At 42.5% G+C, this 24,462-nt stretch overlaps 1 protein-coding gene across 9 annotated transcripts in view; it reads left to right on the top strand.

The window, feature by feature from the left end:
- The window catches only part of LOC105356097 (contactin-associated protein-like 4), a 258,282-nt gene extending 239,962 nt beyond the window's left edge, over positions 1-18,320 (top strand). For 5 of the 9 annotated variants that reach the window (XM_078934174.1, XM_078934175.1, XM_078934172.1 and 2 more), the window contains 4 exons: positions 7,460-7,547; positions 14,634-14,852; positions 15,914-15,985; positions 17,610-18,320. In XM_078934174.1, the coding sequence (XP_078790300.1) occupies positions 7,460-7,547; positions 14,634-14,852; positions 15,914-15,985; positions 17,610-17,806 (576 nt within the window). In that variant the 3' untranslated portion in view covers positions 17,807-18,320. Of the gene's footprint in view, positions 1-1,693; positions 3,179-7,459; positions 7,548-14,633; positions 14,853-15,913; positions 15,986-17,609 lie in introns of those variants that run through there. The other 4 variants (XM_078934178.1, XM_078934177.1, XR_013650452.1 and 1 more) reach the window with 3 other exon arrangements.
- Positions 18,321-24,462: the final 6,142 nt, after the last annotated feature.

A 24,462-nucleotide genomic window follows, 5' to 3' on the forward strand; every position in this document is an offset into this window, starting at 1 on the left:
CAGCTTTCCTGTGGATCCATGTGGATCAGGTCTCTTTCTTTTTGTTAAATTTAAACAGAGTCAAGTCAAGACCTGCTGTTCTTCATGTAGTTCATGGTTCCTTAATATTTTCCAGGATAAATCCTTTTATTCTTGGAAGTTTCTCCAGTGCTTCAAGTTTTCTCTATTAATGCAAAATTATTCTCAGTTTAGTTTTCGGCAATACCAAGACAGGAGGACTGATTTTTATTTATTTTTTTTGCTCATAAAATTTGTTAGAATGATGTTATTTGTTGGCGTTTCTGCTCTGTTTTTTACTTAATTCAGCCAATCTGAAATGTATCCTTGAACCAATTTGTTTTCAGAAAGGGCAGACTTTTATTCCCCTTTCATTTCGAAACTCATGCTTAAAAAAGGGATTTTAGATTAACCTTTTTTGTGGTTTTAATTAGTTTTAGGATTAAAAACATTATAAACATGAAACTTCAAGGAGCGACACAGTTTTTCAAAGCACATCATTCACATTAGGATGAAGACAAAGCAGAAAAACCTTTGAGAGGGCCGCCATACTTTTCTATGCATCGGTTGTAACAGAAAACAGAGCAGAGCAAGAACCCAAATTTCAAACAGAAAAGCAGATCAGACATGCAGGTCTTTCCGAGTCCACGGTTTCATCAATTGTTCTTCCTAAAGTCGATCAACCCTTTCATTTTAGATGCATACAGGTTCAGACAGTTTGCATCAGGTAACTCGGATAGCCCATGCACAAACACAGTCCATGTTATAATTCTGGAGCAGAAAAAGAAAGTAAAAAAAGATATCTAAAATTTTAAGCCAGTGTCTGTTTTCTGCAGAAGCCCTGCAGTGACTGTGTACAGGATGAGCAATGGGGGGGGGGGACAGGAGCCTTACATGTTTGAGATCCTGGCTCTGAATGTTCACACACACCTGCTGCGCTGTGTGTGCTGAAAAATAGAACAAAAAAAAATAAGAGCGAAATCACATTTCAACAACAAAGAACTTTAAAAACATAATTTTTTACAGATTCAGTGGGCTTGGACACGTTTGTAAGGTCAAACCAATCGTTTGGTGAGTGGTCCTCTTTCTCCTAGCACCTACTTTCGAACACCAAGAGGATTATTTATTTCAAAGACATGCTTTCGTTTGATGAAGGCTCCAGTTAATAACTTATTTCTTCAATGGCTTGTCATTCAACCAAAAGCTGCAAAACTTGCAACTTCTTATATCTGTTTATGTCCAGCAGCCGTCCTGGACTGCAGGGATCAGATTGCCTTTGCACTTCCTTTTTGTTATTTCCCCTTTGAGGGAATATTTGACACCCTGCCACACACTGAAAAACTCAAAATAATTGGCACACATCTTTTGTATAAAAATTTTGACATTGTGAACGACAATCCCTATTAACCCCCACTTCTCCTGGGGAGGGGTGGGTGGATCCTGCCTTGCTCTCTCCTGGACCTTCCGCTGGGTGGCCGGGTGGTTGCCTGGTAGTGATGGAATTTATTGCTTATTGTTTTTAAGGGAGCCGAATCTTTTGGATTATTTCATTCCAAAGAGCAGTTAAAAAGAAATGGCTCTTTTTGATGGGCTTTGATCTTGATCAGATCAATTGAAATTCAGATTTTCCACCAATAATTGAGTTTGAGTTAGTTTTAAAATATAAATTATAGCTTTGTCCCTTGCATCTCCATAGGACAAGGAGCCCGGAGCGCTGCAGAGTATTCTGTGGATTTCCAGACTGTGGCCGCAGATGTGGGCTTTAATGACGAGGCACTGCAGGCTTTGTTCACAAATGGTCTCAACGGGCAGCTGAAAGATGAGTTGGCCTCAAGAGATCCACCCTCAACCTTGGGTGATCTCATTTCCCTGACCATCAGGCTGGACAACAGGCGGCGGGATCGAGCAAGGCAACGGGGACCCAGTCCACATTCATTAACCTCGTCACGTCTGCCTTCTTACCCGCTCTGTGGTGCAAGCCCTCCACCTGAGGAACCTATGCAACTGGGTCGAGCACACCTTTCCACTGAGGAACGCCAGCAATGATTATCTACTGGAACCTGTCTTTACTGTGGAACTCCTGGACATGTCGCTTCCTGTCCGATCCGGCCATAAGACAGCGGTCGTCAGTAGCAGTGGGGGTATTGACAACCACGACCACCCCATAGCATCACCAGCACAATGACCCTGCTCTCAGCTTTGTTGAGCATCAATCAGTCATCTCATCCAGTTCTAGCATTGGCGGACTCGGGAGCAGAGGCCAAATTCCTTGGTCAGACTTTGGCATCCCAGATCTGTCTTCCTTTAGAGAACCTCCCTTCCCCCACTGTGGCACGAGCTTTTGATGGCCTGGTGCTTTACTGAATCACTCAACGCTCAGTCCTAATTAAGCTCATTACCTCTGGTAATCACCACAAACAGCTCCAATTTCTTATAGTTGCCTCTACGTAAAACCCAGTGGTCCTTGGACATCCTTGATTGTTCTCACACAACCATCATGTGGATTGGAGGACGGGGACCATCCTGAACTGGAGTGACACATCACACAGCCTGCCTTCTCTCTGCAGTGCCTTCAGGACCTTCTGATACCTCCACATCTGATTCACCTGACCTGTCCACCATCCCAGAAGTCTATCATGACCTTAAGGAGGTTTTCTGCAAGGATCGTGCCCTTTCCCTTCCACTACACCGTCATTATGATTGCGCTATCGACTTGCTTCCAGGGGCCCCTCTACCAACCAGTCGTCTGTATGATCTGTCAAGGCCAAAGATGGAAACCATGGAAAACTACATAACTTATCTAGCTGCTGGAATCATCAGACCCTCGTCTCCAGTAGTGACTGGGTTTTTCTTTGTCACGAAGAAAGAGGTTACTCTTTGTCCCTGCATCGATTTCCGGGGGTTGGACAACATCACTGTGAAGAACAAATATCCCCTGCCACTCATCGATTCAGCTACAATCTTCTCCAAACTGGACCTTCGAAATGCCTACCATCTCATGAGGATGAATGGAAGACTGCCTTCAACACGCCACTAGGCCACTTCGAATACCTGGTTATGCCTTTTGGTCTTTGTATATGCCCCTGCAGTCTTCCAAGCACTTGTGAATGACGTCTTAAGAGATTTCTCGAACCAATTTGTGTTTGTCTATCTAGATGACATCCTCATCTTTTCCCTCTCAGTCACAGAGCACATCCAACACGTAAGGCAAGTGTTACAGAGACTATTGGAAAACCGGTTATTTGTGAAAGCTGAGAAATGCCAGTTCCACACCACCTCCATATCCTTCCTCAGCTACATCTTTGAGAACAAGCAGGTCAAAGCTGACCCTGAAAAGATAAGAGCTGTCGCAGACTGGCCTACCCCCACCAGTGTAAAACAACTGCAACATTTTCTGGGGTTCGCCAATTTCTACCCCCGGCTCATCCAAAACTAGTCAGAGAGCTGCTCCCCTGACATGACTAACTTCTCCATCTGTATCTTTTCACTGGTCGGAGGAGGGAGCTAAGGCCTTCTCCACGCTGAAAGAGAGTTTCACATCAGCCCCTGTTCTTCATCCTCTTGATCCAAACCTGCAATTTATCATAGAGGTAGACACATCTGACACTGGGGTAGGAGCCGTTCTGTCCTGATCCATGGACACACAAAAATTGCATCCCTGTGCATTTTTCTTCCGGCGCTTGACCCCTGCTGAGAGAAATTACCACGTGGGAGATCGGGAGTTGTTGGCTGTTAAGCTAGCTCTGGAACATTGGAGACACTGTTTGAGGGAACTAAGGATCCTTTTATAATTTGGACTGACCATAAAAATCTGTCCTACCTGCAGTCAGCAAAACAACTTAACGCCCGTCAGGCGCGCTGGTCTTTGTTATTCACTCGTTTTTATTTTCTTTTGTCCTACAGACCAGGATTCAAGAACCAGAAACCTGACACCTTGTCCCATCAGTTTACTCCAGATACACAGACATTGCCGCAACCCATCCTTCCTTCATCCTGCACTCTTGCTGCTGTCTCTTGTGAGATAGAGAGCAAAGTTTTGGAGGCCCAGCAACAACAACCAGATCCAGGTACAGGCCCTGCTTATTGCCTTTTTATGCCAAACTCTGTCCGCTCACAGGTCATCTAGTGGGGACACTCCTCTCGCCGTACCTGTCGTCCTGGTGCGGCCTGCACCAGCTCCCTGCTGGGATTCAGATTCTGGTGGCCAACATTGAAGAAGGACGTACGGAGGGTACAGTATGTTGCTGCCTGCCCAACATATGCCCGGAATAAGGCGTCACATCAACCATCTGCTGGTTTCCTCTGTCCTTTACCTGTTCCCGGCTGCCCTTGATCTCATATCGCTTTGGATTTTGTCACCGGTTTGCCCTCATCTCGAGGTAACACCACTATACTCACCATTGTGGATTGTTTCTCCAAAGCTGTCCATTATGTGGCCCTTCCCAAACTACCCTCTGCTATTAACACTGCCAACCTCCTTGTCCATCATGTTTTTCACCTTCACGGGCTTCCTACTGACATTGTGTCGGATAGAGGCCCTCAATTCACCTCCCAAGTTTGGAAGGCTTTTTGTCTGTCCATCTGTGCCACCGTCAGTGTGTCCTCTGGTTTCCACCCTCAGACCAACGGACAGGCCAAACGCGCCAACCAAGACCTGGAGACAGCCCTGCGGTGTGTGGCTGATGCAAACCCCTCCTCCTTGAGTGATTACTTGGACTGGGTTGAATATCCCCATAATTCCCTCACCAGCTCTGCTACAGGTCTGTCACCGTTTGAATGGTCTCTTGAGTTTAAGCCACCTCTGTCTCCAGCCCAGGAAGAGGAGGTTGCTGTGCCATCTGTCCAGCTGAACATCCGCAGGTGCCAAAGAGTGTGGAGATTGGCTTGTTGGGTACTCCTGCCTGCTCGGGAACGTAGCTGCCGCACGGCTGATGCACAGAGGTCTTCTGCTCCCCGCTATAGCCCTGGTCAGAAGGTGTGGCTGTCTTCCAAATATATCCCACTCCGTACTGACTCGAGGAAGCTGTCTCCCCGTTACTTGCTTTGAAGTTTTGGCTGTTATCAACCCGTCCGTGGTCAAGCTCTGGCTCCCTGCAGGTTCATCCCGTTTTCCATGTCTCCCACCTCAAGCCAGTCTGTTCCAGTGCCTGAAGTCCCTCCTTCTGAGCCCCCTCCACCCGCCCGGTTGGTGGATGGCCGGCCCGCCTGCCCAATCTGGCGTCTTCTGGATGTTCGTCAGCGTGGTTGGGGATTCCAGTACTTCGTTGTCTGGGTGCGGTAAGGGCTGGAGGAGTGTGCCTGGGTCCCTCAGTCCTTTATCCTGGATGCCTCCTTGTTTCGGGATGTTCGCCGGCATCGTCCAGCCGATTGTCTGTTGCCTGGTGGCTCCCGTTGGGGGGGGGGGGGGGGGGGGGGGGTGCTGTTGTGGTTCTGTTGAGCTACAACAGGACCCTTCAGCACAAAGAGCTGAAGAATACCTGCTGCTCATTTCCACAATCAGCACCTCCACACCAGCTGGCCATCACAGAGTCTACTTATTCCTGAGGAAGACCTCCAGCCAGCGTCAGATTATTGTTCACCCTGTGTTCTGCCTACCTGCCTGCCTACTAGTCTGCCCCTCTGTCTGCCTGCCTGCCTGCCAGTTTGTGTCCGCACTTAGATTCAGTTATCCACTACCTTCTCCCAACAGATATATAACAATTTTGATTCATTTTAATTTGACAGCAGCACAAGTTCCTGTCGACACAAAAATGTGTCAAAAAGATCCTCCTAAAGCAGTACATTTAGTTGCACTTATTAAAATGCAATTCTCTCATTTAAGAATTTTGCTATGCAGCAGAAGATAAGAAGATGTGTCTAAACTTAATCTAATGAGCCGTTTAAAAGATTTGATTCGTTCGCGAACGTCACATCACAATTGCCTGGAGCATGGGGTGGGTTCTACTTGAGGGGCCCTGGCTCATGCCTGGGGTTGGGGTGGTGGGATGTCCAAGACTCCCAGGTGCTGGTGGGCTGCTCGTCTGGGGGTCTCTCTGAGGGCGAGATCCTTGGGGGGGGGGGTTGTATATCCCCCTGGCTAGGCTGGAGCTTACACTTCCTTTCCTCCTATGCATCCCTGTAACTGATGGTCTGCCCGGCGGGTCCCTGGCTACTGCTGCTGTTTCAGCTCGGGGCTTGATGTGGGGATGACTGGGCACTACCTATTTTTATAATCCATCATCCACCTCAGTCGAACGTAAACGCCCACCTGAGCACAGGGGGGTATTCCAAAAAGCAGGTTATGCTACTTACCACGGTAAGTTTGAGGCTAAGGAAGTGGATAACCTCAGCTTTCGGTTCCAATAATGGAGGTATGTTTCAGGGTATGTCAAGTTGCCATAGCAACTCATGCTCTGAACATAACCTGGTCTGGAGCAGGTTTAGTTGAAGGTTAGTTTGTTTTCAGAGAGGTGAAGCAGCATGGTGTGTCCATTTGAAGATGATTTAGTGGATGAAGAAGCTCAGATAATACTTTTTCCACTGTGAGAGGGTGATAAGACCACGTATGGATGTTGAAAAATAAACTTTTTACATTGATCTAACTTAATTATTTGCTTCAGTTAAGATAAATCTTTTTTTTAGTGAAGTCACCTTAAAAATGCCGTGCACGTGCATTAACCCAGGGTTACCAAGTCGAGCGTAATTACGCTAACACATATCTGGTCTTTTGGAACCGACATACTCAGGGTAAACAAAGTTCAGGCAGATTTCAGCCAGAGTTCAGGGTTAAAGTCAGGGTTGTTTAAACATGCTTTTTGGAATACCCCCCAGGTTCACATTTCCACATATAGTATGAGTGACAGAATGAAACGCTTTACATGTGTATGGTTTGTATGCATGAGTATGTGTGTGTGAACTGTAGTTGTATTGTGTGCATGTTGACATGTTTGTAGGTCAAGATTTTTGGAGACAACAGGTATGTTTGTAACATTTGAGTGTTTGTGCCGACAGGCCCCACCCCTTTAGACCAATTTATAGACTTGAAAGCAATGATGGTAAACTTCCAGCAACTTGTTGCTTTATGATTCCACACACACACACTCCCCTGTAATCATCCTCCAATATCCTTTTTGCATTCACAAACATACCTAAAATGTGAAAAGAATTTAAAAATGAGTCAATCGAGTAGTTTCTCAGTAAAAGTTTAGCTGGAAACTTGTTTCGGCTCTGACCAGCATCCCGCCTCGCCACTGAGACTCCTCCCGTAGAGCCGCCCTCATTAAGTCAATCTCCAGTGGAGAATTTCGCATCATTTTTCTGAGTGTTTCTTCTCTGTGAGTCAGGACTGCTGTTTTCCTGCAGAGCTGATCCAGTGACACCAGAGAGGTCCATGAAGAAAAAAATTTAGTTTCATACTTAGAGGGCCACAGTTTCTATCACTGACAGTAAACAAACTGACGATTCAAAAATATGTACTTTTCAGGTTGACGAGAATGTGAGGGAGTACTTCAATCTGACAGCTGATGGGGACTTTGACGGCATCAAGTCGCTGGAGTTGGGCAGAGTCTACAGTAAGTGAGTTTCCAGAAAGTTTGTGTTGAGAACACTGACTCTCTCTTTTGAGGGATAACTCTGAGATGTTTGGCCACGTGTGAATCCCAGCTTGTTTTCAGAGGGAAAACTGAATAGTACAGTGAATTTTACCTTGGGTACTCAATGTTTTTTATAGATTCATGCAGCACCAGCCTATCTGTCCATCTATTTTAAACTTCTGACATTTCAACATTTTCCATGCATCCATTGCACAACATTGCTTTTTCAGCATTTCTAGTCAGTTATGGTTCTCATTTGACGGCCTTGATGCCGTTTGGTCCTGAAACCCCTTTTTATTCTTGGAAATAGAGTTTCCACCCAGTTTTGTGTTCCTGTCCAGAATTTTTGTCACTGGATTGTCCCTCTGTGAATAGCCTGTTTCTGTTCTGGGATTAACCCGTTCATGCCTCAGTTAGTTTCCACTTATAAAAAAAAAAATTGTCAACGTTTTTTCCGTTCAAGGTGATGGAGTCCTGCATTTAATGGTACAGTGCTATTTAGTGATAGGCAGCATGAAGGGGTTAAGCTTAATAGAGCATTAAAATAAACTTTGGAAAATAGGTTTAACCCTTGTGCAATCCTAGGCACTTTGCCATTGAGAGTTGGGTCATCTAGATCAGTGGTCCCCAACCCCCGTGCCGGAGACCGGTACCAGTCTGTGGCATGAAAAAGGTTGGGGACCACTGATCTAGACCCACTAGACAGTGCTCTGACCCTTTTTTCTTCAATGATTTGTGATCTTCACTGGTGTCCATGGATTACATGAAATCTTTCCACCTTTATCCACCTTTGTCATGGTAGGGGGAACACGTCAATGTAAGGGGGGGGGGGGGGTCATCTAAGATAGCACAAGGGTTAATGGAACACCAGGGAGAGTTTATTAATCTGTAGCTCTCTCTAGAAAGCAACATTCACACCAAATACGATCTGAGTTTCAGGGGCATCAATGTACTGTTGCAATCAGAGGCCAGCAATTCGTCAAACTGTGGCTTTTCATTCTGGCTGTGTACCGATTTTCACTTAACAAATGTAAAGTGTTGCATATCTTTTACATTCAGATTTAGCTAATGTACGTCGATTACGTAAGCCCTTTAAAGTGTTGCACATCAGCACTTCTCTCCGCTTTAGAATCCGCTGAAATGACTTGGGTAAATATCTTGGGTATATGTCTTCCCCATTAATCTTTTATTATATTTTTTACTTGAAAAGGAACTGATGTTCTTGCAGAAATACCACCTGACCATCCATATCTTTAATTCTGTTCATGACTTTCACTTTGTTTGGATTTTGAAGACCTCTGTAGTTCCAAGAAACAAAATTAAGTTTTACTTCTTGTGTTATATTCAACTAAGAAATACATATTAACTTGCAACTTTTTTAAACATATAGAGAGGCACTAAAAACCCCTTGATGCTAGAACATGCATCAAAACAAATCCCCTTTCCCTTTGTTTTTAGTAAAAATACCCTCCCCCCTAAAAGTCGTCTCCTGTAATCGCCCTTGACCGTTCCACTTAGTCCCTCCACTCACCATCGTCTTTGCTTGAACACAGGTGCTATCTTGTGTAGTAACACTCCATATACTACTCTAAAGGTGTATTTAACATATTTATTCACTTATTCACACAATTATCATCCACATGAATTCCCTCCCCCCGTTTAACTGTTGCCACAACCTTTAAATGTACCAGATATTACTTACTTTTTCACATATTGTTATTAATAAAAATCAAAATGACATCTCCGTGTGTTTACATTTATTTGCTGTCTTCCTGGATCTTCTCAACAATCTTCTGTGCTTCAGCTGGAGTTTTGAAGGTGTGGGTGCGATCTTTGTAGGTCACCAGCAGTTTTGCAGGATGAATCAGCTCATGCCTAATGCCCCGGTTACACAGCTTCCGGCGCACCGGGTCAAACTGCTTCCTCAGCTGGTGAAGTCCCGTGGATAAATCTGGAAAAAATCGCTCCTGTTTTTGTTTATGTTGAATGTCTTTGCTGGTTTTGCAGATTGCTTCTCCCTGTAGTCTGTGAACTTCATTATTAAAGTTCTCGGTGGTGCCCCAGGTTCCCTCGCCGGTCCGACACGGTGTGCACACTGGATTTTCACCATTGCTCCTTGTGCCTGCATATTTATTGCCTCCGTGTTCCACTTTTCAGGAATGTGCATGGGTCATCTCCTGCAGCCCCGTCCGGCAGCCCGACCAGCCTTAGATTGTTCAGTCGGGATCTGGTTTCCAAGTCCAGGAGTTTATCTTCCGTAACTCTTTGTTTGGACTCCAGCGCGCTCAATTTGGCCTGTTGGCTGGCGACATCATCTTCTGCACCCAACGTGTGCTGTTCCACTTGTGACATGCGTTCAGTAAACTCACTCATTTCTTTTTTTATGTCTCCTATTGCTGTCCGATTCCATCAAAACGAGTTGTGAACTCATCTTTCATAGCTCCAATGGCAGCCAGGCTCTCATCAGCTTTGGATCTCTCCAGCTCCGGGTTCCGTTCTCCTTTACGTTGTTCAGTCATGTTGTCAGCCTCGTTAGCTCTTTGGGATCTGCTTCGAATTTGAAAGTTCGTCTGCTTTGACTGGTTGTTGGTATCCGGCATTGATTTGTTGCCCCTCAGCATTCCTTTTGTGTTCTCAAACCCCTTTAACTAGGTTTTGGAGGAAACTGGAGTGTTTTAGCAGGATTTAAGTGTCGAGATAGCAGAGCAGTGAGTAAAGCGTCTGTTCAGGTGGCCACCATAACCGGAAGTCTGTCATTATTTTCAATTATTATCATTTCTTTACTAGTTAGTCTAGCATAAAAGAAAGGAAGAAGTTCGACTTGTCCATTTTTTTGTGGGGTAAATCTCCTTCTCACACTCTTGTTCTGTTCCTGGAAACGGGAAGCCTGACAGGAAAGCTTCAGCTGGCTCAACTCCATAATGGTTTGTCCTCATCGCCCCCACATAAGTGACCATTTCTTTAGCAAAAATGCATGTGCCACTGCCAAGCCTTGTCCTCTTTAAGGCACACTCCTGGACGGGGACTTGTAAAAGTGCTGAGGTGATGACAGTAATTGGCTCTGTCATGATTTATTCATGTTTTCTTTGAGCTGCTCCTTCAAAGACGGTCCGAGATACAAGCTTTGAAGAAGTCGAGGGGCCGGGAGGCCGCTGGCATCTGTCACAGTTCCCTCATAAGACAGTCATAACAGAACAGTTCATTTGAAAGGAAGGACTTGGTTATTAGAGGGCAAATGTGAGTCATGCATTTGTTGAAGCTTTCATAGGGAATGTCCTTTAAGTTTTATGAGTTTGCATCATTCAATATGATTCATTTTGTGTTCGTTTACACTTCATTATGGGTCATATTTACAAGCCTTGTTTCTTTTAAATCAAATCAAATCAAATCAAACTTTATTTATAAAATAGCGCTTCTCATGCACTTTGTGCAGCTCGAAGCGCTTTAACACTAAAAACAGTAAACACACAACATTACAATAAAAACCCCAACCCACCCTTCACCCTTCCCACTCCCCTCCATTAAAGCACATGACCCATGGCTCCCACGTACAATGAATTATGACTATGTAACTGTAAAAAATAAATAAATAAATTAACAAACAAGTATGGCTTGGCTCTGCTGTGAGGAAACAGTATCTGGGAATCCTTTCATACCAGGAGCCAGCCTGGCCACCGGAACATCGCCACAGCGCCCACCCAGACTGGGACAACACCGGGGTCCCCATCACAGCCATGAAGCTGTAAAATTAGACCCCAGCCGCCCCAGCAAGGGCAACAACTGCAGCAACAACCACCGACCAAGCCGGCAATCCCTGGAGGACAAGATCCCCTCAAGAAACACTGGGGCTAAAATCATAAGATGCTAAAATTAAAAACATAAAAAAGAAGAAAAAAAAAAAACATAAAATTGAGAATAAGATGCATAAAATTAAAATAAATACATAAAATAGCGTATATTAAAACTAATAGAATAAATTAGCAGTTAAAATCAACTAAAAGCTAAATTAAAAAGGTGGGTCTTGAGCCTCTTCTTAAAAACCTCTACAGTCTCTGCAGCCCTGAGTCTCTCCGGCAGGCCGTTCCACAGGCGAGGACCGTAATGGCAGAACGAAGCCTCACCATAAGTTTTGGTCCTCACCTTGGGAACAACTAGGAGGCCAGTACCGGAAGACCTCAAGGTCCGTGAGGGCTCATATTTTAAAAGAATATCATTTAAATAAGAAGGCCCAAGAGCATAAAAACATTTATAAACCATTAAAAAAACTTTAAAATCAATCCTGAAACGCACAGGGAGCCAATGCAGCGACTTTAAAATAGGTGTAATGTGTTCCCGCCCTCTGGTTCTCGTCAGAACTCGTGCCGCTGAGTTCTGTAGAAGTTGTAAGTTTGAAAGAGACTTTTTGGGTAAACCAGAGAGCAGGGCATTACAATAATCTAAACGACTGAAAATAAAAGCGTGCATTAGTACCTCTGTGCTGGCAAGAGAGAGGAACGGGCGGACTCTGGCAATGTTCTTAAGATGATAAAATCCTATCTTAACAACATTTTTAATGTGTGGGATAAAATTTAGCTCAGAGTCTAAAAGTACGCCCAGGTTTCTCACACATTGAGAAGGTTTAAAATTATGAAGATGTGGTAAAATCATCTCTCTCTTGTCTTCAGAACCGATGATTAAAACTTCAGTTTTGTCCTGGTTGAGCTGTAAGAAATTTTCTGCCATCCACAGATTTATATCTAAAATGCAGTTTAAAAGACTGCTGACAGGTTCAAGGTCATCAGGAGACACGGCGACGTAAAGCTGTGTATCATCAGCATAGCTGTGAAAGTCAACGCCATGTCTCCTGATGACCTCCCCAAGAGGCAACATATATAAATTAAACAGTATTAAGTTAAGTTCTTTGGTTTGTCAGGATCGAGTTTGGTTTATTCTGTTACTTTCGGGGTTATCATACAAACATCCTGAAAAATTATCAAATTTACCCCTCTAGGCGCTGAAAAGTACATTACATGTCAGGTTTTTGTCAACCACCTCAGTGCGAAAAGTGTGTCTTTCAATCCTGTCATGTCAGCCTGCAACCTGTCACCCACACTGTCAAACTAGGGGAAAGTCAGCTCAGGATCAGAAAAGCAGCAGTAAAGTGGATTTTCTGTTGTTTCATCCTAACCCGTCATCCATCAGTCTAAGTAATGGAGCCAGAAGGAGCACAGAGGGGTTGAGGGGGGGTTGTCGACTGAGAGGAGCTCACAGGCTGCAGGGATGTTTCCTGCTGCTCTCATCAACATGCAGATGTGTCCCGGTAAAGCCGCAGTCAGCTCTCAGTCAGACACTGATGCAGCTGCTCACGGCGGTAATGCACGCTCTCACAGCTGCTGTTGACGCCGCCGTCAAGGAGCGCGGATGAACGATGCAGCAGTTCAGTCAATAAAATCAATGGATAGAGGTGGCGTGCACATGCGTTTCGTTGTGTGATGAGCTGAAGGCAGCGTAATAGAGTTGCTGTAATGGATGTGTGGGAGTTTGGAAGATGTCATGATTGAGTGGTGATCAGAGTCTTGGATCCCGAATTGGCAAAAAAACCCTTTTGATTGCTTTTGCTGCTATTTTAAGAAAGAAAACGTGTGTACCCCAGAAACAGGACTATAACAACCAAAAAAGAGCTGACAATGTGCCTCCATTGTTCTTTAATGGGGGCAATTGATTTGAAGCACATGCAATTTTTTTTGTTCTATAACTTGGAAGTTGTATATTAAACAAAAACTTTTGTTTTCTTTTCCTTTTTACTGTTTATAGTCATCTGACACATTTCTATCTGCTTTTTTTACTTTTAAAATACCCCCCCCCCCCCCCCCATTGGTCACAGCTGCCCTTACAGCTGACTATGGGCCATCTGCGGGCAAACTTGTACGGGGCACTCATAAAATATCAAAGAAGTAAAGGACTCAATGAACCCATAGAGCCAAAATGTCCATTTTTCTACAGCAGGTTCTCAGAATTCAGGCCTCAAGAACTGGTGTTCAGCATGTTTTACAACCAACCTGCCATTGAAGCTCCTTATTGGCTATACACACCTGATCCAGGTAATCAGCACCAGATAAGGCAGGCTTTCTGGAAAACCAGCAGGAGGCCGGATAGCCAGTGCCAGCACCGTACCAACCACTAAAGTGCAGTACAAGGGCACTGTCCAACAGTATCAGTCAATGGGTGACACCCCCACATCAGCAGGGCGTGCAACTTACATTATTATCCTTACAAATACTTCCCGATACAAACTCACGACAATGGTACGTTCCATTTTCCTGATGTCCCTTGAGGTGCCCACACAGGCAGCAAGGGAACTGAAAGACACACCTGCTTTTGGCTCAGGACGCAGCCACTCTGACTCTCCAAGGGCTCTCCAAAAACCTGCAGCATCCATACGGGTCAACTCCCGTACGGATGCGTGTGACCAATTAATAATTGGTGACTTCAGAGGCATTTCACATCCTACTTATAAAGCCATTCGCCACTGCAGATGTGCAGTGAATGTCATATATGCAACACTTTAGGGTAATTGATTTTAACTGGATTTATTCCAACATTACTGATCATTGTAATCAAGTCCAGCATTGGATCCAGAGCATGATCTCCTCCAAGACTTTTGCTGCGAGCTGGGAACCTTTCCTCAGCCTGGAGCTGGAAACGCTGCACGTCTTGGTTATTTAATTAATGACACAGTCCATAGATTTCCTCTGAGAGGCACATCCCGAGCCAAATTAACATCATCGTGGCAGTTCGACTGCCCTTTGTCCCATATGTTAATGTGACTGTGCAGGTCAAAGGCAGAAACCTCCCCTGGGCTCTTCTGATGAAAGGATTTTAAGCGGTAACACAATGATAAAAAAGATTGCAGTGTGACTTAGTTTGTCCAACTTGTTGTCACATTATATTTTTTTATTAAATTAACACTTTTCTGTTGTTGTGTGTTTATTAATGAACCTGAAAGAGAGCTTTAAATGATTAAATACATCTTAAATGTCTGAACATTGTTTGGGGTTTTAAGCCGCATGTCTTTTGTCTCTCCAGATTTGGACCACATGGATCCACACCTGGCCAGGCTGGCGTCTCTGGGTTTCACCGGCTGTCTATCAGTGGTTCAGTTCAACTCCATCAATCCCCTGAAAGCTGCTCTGCTCCATCCAGACACCAGCCCAGTCCACATAACTGGGCCTTTGGTTCAGTCCAGCTGTGGCTCTGCCGCCTCAGCCAAACACCACGCAGCTGAGAACACACATCACCTATCAGGTACAAAGCTGAGGTCTCACACGCGTTTGGGTCTGTTTTCAGTTTGTGTTCTGAGGCACTGGTGAGCTTGGGACAGAAGACTGAAAACAGACATGAGGATTAAAGATGAACCTTCATGCTGTGATACTGGCAAAAACAACAAAACTGCAGTTTTCCTCCATTTGGATAATTTTCTATTTCCTTGGTTGAACTTTTAATGCCAGAGGCTCTTACACAGGTATGCTGCATGGTGGCTGACGGCTGAGCACAGCTGTTCCTCACGCTAAGCTTCTGTTTGAAGTCAAGGGGTGTGGAAGAAATAAAGGCAGAGATCAGTGAAAAAAAACAAGAATTGCCCCGTGTTTTTATCCAGGGGGTAAACAACCTCTTAGTCCCGTTTGGAATGACCTGTGTCCTAAACTCAGCAGAAACTGACCCCTTAATTTGCTTCTTCTTCTTTCTCTTTCGGCTTTTCCCATCAGGGGTCGCCACAGCGACCCCTGATGACCCCTTAATTTGCTAAAAAAAAAAAAAAATCACCAAGATCGTTACACAGCAAATGGAAACTTGTCTTATTTTGTGAAAGGGTTGCCATGGTGACCACAACAGAATTGAGTTAATGCCATTTTACTTACCTAACCTTATCCAAGATTACCAAAAGTAGTAGCAATTCATACTATAGAATACTATGAAATTACACAGCAAAAATAGGCCCCTTAAAAAAAGTTTTATATTCTTACCCAATGGCCGATTTTCTTTGAAAAAAAAAGGCAGAAGATAAATGGTTTCACCCAAAAATCTTATTTTAGGTATTATTAGGTATTATTAGTACTGAAAACCTTCTTGATACAATGATTTTTCTCGCATGACAGAGAATAAGACAGTTTTACTTGAAAGAAAGGTCTTTTTCCTTTCTGAAGACCAGTTTTTGCCGTCTCCAGCTTTGAGTTTTCTGTTTTTCTTCCTTTCATTTATCCCCTAGAATCACTATTTCTTCTTTTCTTTCTGGTTTCTGTCCTCTTTCAGTTGTTCCTTGTAAAAAGTTGGTCTTCTCTTCCATTTCCTCTGTTTTTCTGCTTCAGACCAGCCTGGTTCAGTGGGTTCTGGTCAGCCGTTAGTCAATGCCATCAGGACTGATTCGGCGCTGATTGGAGGTAGTGAACTCTTCGTCTGTCGTGCACTTCACTTTAAACGTTTCTCTCTATCACAGGAAGTGGAGATTCTCTTCATGTTTCTTGTCAAACATGAACACTTTCTGCAACAAATTCAATGACAGTTATACAGGCCAGTTTGGGTGTGGGAGGGGTCAGGGGAGTTTCCAGAAGTATGCCAAAGTTATATGCACAGCAGGAGTCCATTTAAAACTAATTAAACTTTGTTGCTCTGCCAGCACAAATTGATTCAGAGTGGAGACTGAAAAGGTTTAATCTATAATCTTGCTGCCAGAAAAGGTGAAATCCAGAGAAAAGTCATTTCCAGCTGTCTGTTAAACTTTCCAGCACACAAAGGGCAGCCCGCCTCATTAAACCTACGCAGGGAGGATTTGCTAATATGAACACTTTTTTTACTTAGCTCTGAAAGGTGTATTGGCTTCAAAATGATAGCTTATTTCAAGATCAAGCATATGGAACCTGCTGCAGTGTTGTAATCGGAGGAGCAGATGGGCTTTTTGGATTGGGAAGTATTACGCCGTTTAGAATTAACGACAGCAAAGCTACGGTGACCCTGAAGTGCAAATCACACCAACAATTCAGTCAATGCAGAAATATTTTAAAGATCAAAAAGAAATTCCAGAAACCAAAACACAATTTGTAAAAAACAAAATGAAGGTTTTCAGAAAACCAAGTCATTTCCAGATATCAAAATGAAATGTTAAAAAAAGAAACAAGAGAGGAAACTGGAAAAGGTAGGTACCATGGAACATCATTGATTGGATGATGACATTTAAGTTTTTTTTCAAACGCGTCTTTTCTGTCATACTAATAAAAATGTCATAATTAATACGGAGCATGTCCAGTATAACCTTTAATAGAATATGTATATATATATATATATATAAATATATATATATATATATATATATATATATTTATATATATATATATATATATATATATATATATAAATATATATATATATATATATATATATATAAATATATATATATATATATATATATATATATATATATATATATTTATATATATATATATATATATATATATATATATATATATATATATATATATATACATATATATATATATATATATTCCATTTTTACAGACACCAAAAAAAGTAGGCACTGTTACTTTGGGACATCCCCTGATGGGATGATGACGGTTGTCCATAATTTCCAACAAAACCTTTATTAGTATGCGGGCGTTGAAGACAAAAATGAAAAAAAAAAACAAATTCAAAAACCAAACATCATCATCCTATCAGCAATTTCCCATAGTATCTACCTTCTCCAGTTTCTTATTGTTTCGTTTTTCAACATTTCATCATTTCATTGTGATTTCTGGGATTTACATTCGGTTTATGAAATGTTTTTATTTATTTATTTATTTTATTTTATTTTATTTAGTTCCTTGAATGTACCTTTAATGTTGTTTTTTATTATCATTTTTTTACTTTTTGCATTTTTGTTGTGATTTTTGTTTTTCCATCAAGTAATTTGCACTTCAGGGCCACCATGCAAAGTTTTAGAAGACATGATCACATGTTCTGAGCTTCCTGTCCAGCTGAAAAAGCACTGATCACCTGTTTGTGTTTCAGGTGTCATAGCTGTGGTCATCTTTGTGGCCGTGGCCGTTCTGGCCATCACAGCTAGATTCCTGTACCAAAGGAAGGACACCTTCCAGAACCAGGAGGGGAAGCGAGTCAAACGGGAGGAGAGTCCAGAGTTTCCCTTCAACAATCAGCCCCATTCCCAGGACGTCTCTTCTGGAAACCCAAAGGAGTATTTCATCTAACAAGAGCCCGAAGTGCTGCTGCTGTTTTTGAGCCTTTTCCACCCCGACAGGACTTTACAGTGCACTCAACCGAACACTTCTCTGACAGAGGTGGAGGACACAATGGAACAATTCACAGTGTTGTGTTTCTGTGGCTTTACTGTAAATGATACTGATACAAACAAAGCAGCGGCAGTGTTGGAATAACACTCGTTTTAACTGCGAAAGGTTTAATGTTGATTCACATCATTGCAGCAATGTGGAAATGTTTGAATTGATGAAATCATGATTCTTACTGAATACAAGCATGTAGAGAGTTCATGTCCAAATGTTTGGGAGAGTTTTGACACATTTTTGTGAGATCACTCACACTCAGCCATGAATATTTCATCTTTTTATCTTTAGGGTTTGTTTGTTTTTTACTTTTCTTTTGAGTCTAAGAGTTTGTAAATGTTATTTAAGTGAAAGATATTTTTTCTCCAAACAATTGATTTGAAAATACTAAAAAATAAATGTACTTTTTTCAAACTTTAAAGCTCTGGTCCACCATCTTTTAAACACCAACCTCCTTCACCTTTACAGTCTTACTTCTTGAATAAAAAAAATAAATTGAGCTCAATAAGCAGAGGCTATTAGCACTTTGCAGCATTTGCCAGCTTAAGAGCCAGAAATTTCCCCCTTTAACCCTTGTAATATCCTAAGCACTTTACCATTGGGAGTTGGGTCATCTAGACCCACTAGACAGTGCTCTGAACCTTTTTTCTTCAATGATTTGTGATCTTCACTGGTGTCCATGGATTACATGAAATCTTTCCACCTTCATCCACCTTTGTCATGGTAGGGAGAACACCTCAATGGAAGGGGGGGTCATCTAAGATAGCACAAGGGATATCCAATTAGGCTGTGGAGGTGTAAAAATGCAAAAGATTCAAAAACACTAAGCTTTAACATTTCTGATACAATTAAAAGTTTCCTTGTAACTTCAACACCAATAGAGTTTAAAGGTCTATAAACCCGACAGTCATCAGGGTAGAAACATAAGATGGTTTTCAAACATGGATCCTAAAGGAATTTAAAACAAGAAAAAACTGGGTTGGCCCCAGTAATGACCTATGTGGGACTCCACAATTCAATTTTATTAATATAGCCCAATATTACAACAATAGTTGTCTCGATGGGCTTCATACAGGTAAACAATGAAATTGTAAAGAGTATGAAGAACATGAAAAACTAAACTAAACAGACTAAGCTAAACTGGACATCCCTGTCCTTAGACCCCCCCTTCGTGGTTAGGAAAAACTCCTAAAAAAATGGTTTCCGGAAGAAACCTCAGGGGTGTCCACATGAAGGAGGGATCCTCCCCCAGGACGGACAGGCGATTTACCAGAACTCTTAGAGAGGAATTAGCTTATTAAACGCTGCAACTACATGGCATTCGTATTGTGCCGCTAGAGGTGAAATTCTTGGACCGGCGCAAGACGAACGAAGGCGAAAGCTTTGCCAAGAATGTTTTCATTAATTGATTTCCACATAGTCCAGCAGATGGGCTTCATCCAGATGAGTTGGGGGACAGTTGGGGGCAAGAGACCAGCCAGAGGCACAGCCAGGTGTAGGTGTAGGAGCAGAGACGAGGTACACGGTCAGGTACAGGTCCACAGCCACAAATGAGCCAGTCTGTAAGGAGAAAACCTGTTTGGTTACATTAACATGTCAAAAGCATTGGATCAAAGCAACAACAACAGACCAATACATAAAATCCTTCAAAAGCCCAAGTACAACTAAAAAATCCACAATGTATTCATTCAACCAGCTCCAACTCCAAAAACCATATCTCTGTTCTTCATCATTCCTACTGTGATGATGACTATTTAATCAAAGCGGCAGAGGAAATGTTCCTGTTCCTGAAGGATGACCTGAACAGATGGTAAAGGAAGCTTCCCTGAGCTTCCTGTTGTCCTGGATTACAGTTTCCAATATTTATATTAGTTGAACTTAGATGATCACTTTCCTTCAGATCCACATAAAAAGCCCTGATAGAACAACACACAACCAGAGGCCTTGATCAATTTTAAGCTGATGGTCACATGTCCTTTTTAAAGAAAATCGTTTACATGCACTTCAGGTCTTTGTGGCTCGCACCTAAACGTTTGCTCCTTCCTGCTGCATGTTCTCTTCGGGGAGCTTCCTCTGATCGCCTAATGTCTTTGAACAGGGAGGCTTTTTACACGGACAGAAGAGCACACTTTGCAGAAGCATAGCTGTCTGTCACCTCCTTCAGAGCGAGCACACAGAATCACTTAATGCGTCTCCTGCCCACACTCGGAAAAAAATGAAAATAAGGCTAATTGGTTGGTTTCTGCATTTCTTGAAAATGTACATCAGAGTGCTTGCTGGGAAATTCTGAGAAGAGGAAATGTTTTCCTTCCTGAAGGATGACTTGGACAGATGGTAAGGGAAGCTTCCCTGAGCTTCCTGTTGTCCTGGATAACAGTTTTTATTATTTGAAGCAAACATGTGTTTGACAGTTTTGAAAATCTCAGTTTGTGGTTGTCTTTATGCACAGAAAAGCACAAACTGAAACAGTGAGAGGGCAAACTGACAATAAAAACCTGAGTCACATGTAAACACAGACATTAAGGAAGTGAGGGGACACTGAGGTGGCAGGAACTCAAACCCAGTGTGAACAATTTCAACTAAAGTGTCACAACGGGACTACAAAGAAAAGAATCCTAAATAACAGACATCCTGACCATCTTTCTGAACACTTGTTCGGTAAAAACCACGAATTCCAGAAAATGTGGTACAGTAAAAATAAACCGACTGAAGTGATCAATCCATGCTGACAGGAAACAGCAATTTTGAGAATAAACTAAATGTTCCAAAATGTTTATTAAGTTTCTTCCTCATACTACGTTCTTGTCCTTTTCTTTCTTATGTAAGATTTTTAATTCAACTAATTTTGTGTTGTGTCACAATATTATGGGATGGACTTTTTAGGATCCCTGGAGGCCTTTTAATCCAAACATAGCTGGAAACAAGGAGATCCTCATTTGACCCTAAAATGATCATGAAGTGGGAATGCTTTGGGGTCATTGCTGGTGAAGCAACCAAAATAAAACATTAGAAGAAATAAACTTCCTTGTTCACTTGGCATATTTATGAGGAAAAGGTGAATCAGCTTTTTCCAGCAAACACCTCACAATAATAGATACTCCCATTCAACGTGATGACATATCCCTGACCTCCAAACGTCGCCTCATTGTGGTGAAACACAGTTTGCAGGAGTACAGAAATCACACTTTAAACTGAAGTTCATAAAAACAATGAAACCGGTGTTTGAAGAATTTCAGAAAGAACATCTCACAGAGTGATGTTGAACAGCAGGCGTGTTAAACAACAACCTAAGACAGTCACAATATGGTTGCTTTCCAAAACAATTAGAATCTCACCTGGAAGAAATGACCCAGAAGCGGCAGCCATGATGAACAGAAAACTGCACTTCCTGCTAAAGAAATACAATCTTTACTGTGTGGACATAGGAAACTATTTGCCACAACATTTAAAATGATAACATTCATGACTTCAAATGAGCAACTTTAGTGAGTGAACAGACATGTTAGAAACAGAACTTTGTTTAACCAGATAAACTATTTTTGACTGCAAAAATACTCCTACCAGCCACTTAATTAGATACACCGGCTGTGGTGCAGCAACAGGTCGGTCGACCCCTTATTGTAATATTGCAGTTCGATTCCCGCCTTGCACGCCCATGTATCGAAGTGTCCTTGGGCAAGACACTGAACCCCACCTTGCCTCTGGTGGAAGGTTGGCACCAGTGTTCGGCAGTGGAGCCACCATCAGTGTGTGAATGTGTGTGTGAATGTGTGTGTGACTGGATCTGTGACTGTAAAGCACTTTGGGCCTTCGAGAAACGTAGAAAATGCTATATAAGTATACGCCATTTACCATTTACACCTGTAATCAGCCAATCACATGACAGGAAGTCAATGCGTCTCGGCATGTAGACATGGTCAAAACGATGTGCTGCAGTTCAAGCAGAGCATCAGAATGAAGAAGAAAGTGATTGAATTGACATTTTTACGTGGCGTGGTTGTTGTTGCCAGACAAGCTGGTATGAGTATTTCAGAAACTGATGAGCTACTGGGATTTTCACCCACAATCATCTCTAGGGTTTTCAGAGAATGGTCAAAAAAAGAGAAAATATCCAGTAAGCAGCAGCCTGGACAGAAATGCCTTGTAGGTACCAGAGGTCAGATTGGTTCCAACTGATAGAAAGACAACAGTAACTCAAAGAACCACTGGTTCCAACCGAGATCTGCAGAAAAAAACATCTCTGAACACACAACACATCCAACCTTTAGGCACATGGGCTACAGCAGTAGAAGACCACACCGGGTTCTACTCCTGTCATCTAAGAACAGGAAACTGGGACCACAAATCACACAGGCTCACCAAAACTGGACAATAGAAGATGAAAAAAAGTTTGCCTGGTCTGATAAGTCCTGAACCCAGAAAAAACTGAGGCCATTATACTAGGTCCTGAAAACCTCAGAGATGCTCTGTCTGATCAGATAGTCTCCCTGGATGGCATAAGTATAACCCCCAATTACACAGTTAGAAACCTTGGGCAGTGCTCTGAACCTTTTTTCTTCACTGGTGTCCATGGATTACATGAAATCTTTCCACCTTTGTCCACCTTTGTCATGGTAGGGAGAACATGTCAATGTGAGGATGGGGTCATCTAAGATAGCACAAGGGTTAAGGCAGCTTTGAAGGGAAAAGAGGGTCCAACCTGGCTATATCAAGGTGTACCAAATAAAGTAGCTGGTGAGTGTTTGTGGAACAACCAGCAAAAGGCTGAAAACCACATAGAACTGCTGCTTGAAATCATGAAACATTTATTTGGGTGTTTTTATCTTTGGTTTTGGTTTTTATATGGTTTTGGAATAGGTATATTTTAAGTAATCAAAGCAAAAATATATATACAAAAATAGATAAATAAATAAATATAATGTATGTCTATACAGAAATATATCAAACTTAGGAGGATGTAGTCATAATCATATTATTAATGGATTCTATTTTTCTCCACTTTTCCAGATGTCTAAAGCGCGAACAGACTGACAGAGGCGTGGCCTACCAGTTTGAGCCCTCAGCCCTTCTGACCATCTGACATTCATACACATTCACACACCAGTGGAGTCACACTGGAGGCAGGGAGGGTGAAATGTCTTGCCCAAGGACACAACGACAGTTGACTGTGGGGGCTGCGATTAAACCGCCTACCCTTTGATCATTGGCTGACCTGCTCAATCACCTGAGCCACTGCCGCCCTCGTAGTCAGGACTTGATTGGAGAAAAAATGTAAAAATGTTTGTTTTTTTAATTGAAATCTGCATTAAAATCCAGCTCTGCTTGTTTGAAGTTAAAAGCAGACAAAAGCAGGTTGTCAGTAGTCAAAGTGAAATGGGTCTACACATCCTCCTGTGGAGAGCATTACATGGCTGCTCTGTATTTCCAGAGGAAACCCCAGTTAGAATGGGCTTTTGTTTGAACAGCAACTTATTTCTAAAACAGTATTGGCCCTGCTGTGACTTTGTTTGATTGCTCTAAAATCCTAACCTGCTTTCATGTGACAGGCAGACTGATTTGTTGGCAGTAAGATAACCAGAATGAAACTGAAAGGTAATATGGGAGACTTTGTCGAGCAAACATAATTATGTTAACCACAAAAAGGAAGCAAATCCCTCAATGAGTTAAAGCAGCTGCTGTGTGGAGCTGCTGATGGAAGAAGATTAAGAGAGGAGAGGACCGTGTGCTCACCAACAGACACCATCATGTCTGCAAGACCCCAAAGCACAGATGGGATTTTAACAGCAACAAAACCTTTACGTGTGAATGATCATAATGCTACATCATGTTGGGCCTGTTGGCAGCTTTCTGCAGTGCCATTCTCCTTCCTGTGCAGCAAAACTCAGTCAATCTACAAATAACCATGAGATTTGCCGACATTTATGGCAATGAAGTATTTATAAAGCATTTATAAAAAACTTTAAATGGAAATGACGACACTAATGCTTCTGTCTGCAAAGGTTCTGTGATAAGTTATGCAAGTCTAATCAGACACTTTTCCAAAATAAAAGAAAAATGTTCAAAAGACTGAACATGCTTCACACGTTTTTACATTTAATGTAACATGTAACCAAAGACATGTTCTTTTGCACTAACTTGATTTTTTTGTTTCTTGTGGGAGGAGCCTTTTTAAGGTGGTACTGGAGAGAAAGCAGGATTGGACGAACTGGAAAAGTCACCATTCCTCCACACCAGCAGGGCTCAACGTTGGTTCTGGTTCCAAAATGACATCTTGAACTAACTCACTGTAGATAATCTGGTCCGCTGTTGCCAAAGCAACCCTCCGCCCCCTCCCATTCACAAATTTAACACAACTCAGGGAATAAGAAATGTTAGAGTTTCACCAAAAAACACTTGGAGCAGGTCACAAAATGCAATTTCCATTTGACTCCTAGGTCAAAAAGTCAAGAATAAACATATTTACAGTCTGGGTTCTCTGGCCTTTATGATGAATTTACTATGATTTTTTCCTAAAGAAAATAGCCATTTAGGTTTTCAGAGTTCAGATTTTTGATTGGCAGGTG

Source organism: Oryzias latipes, chromosome 17, assembly GCF_053564925.1.
Source record: "Oryzias latipes strain Hd-rR chromosome 17, Olatipes_Hd-rR_3.1".
NCBI classification, from domain to species: Eukaryota; Metazoa; Chordata; class Actinopteri; order Beloniformes; family Adrianichthyidae; genus Oryzias; species Oryzias latipes.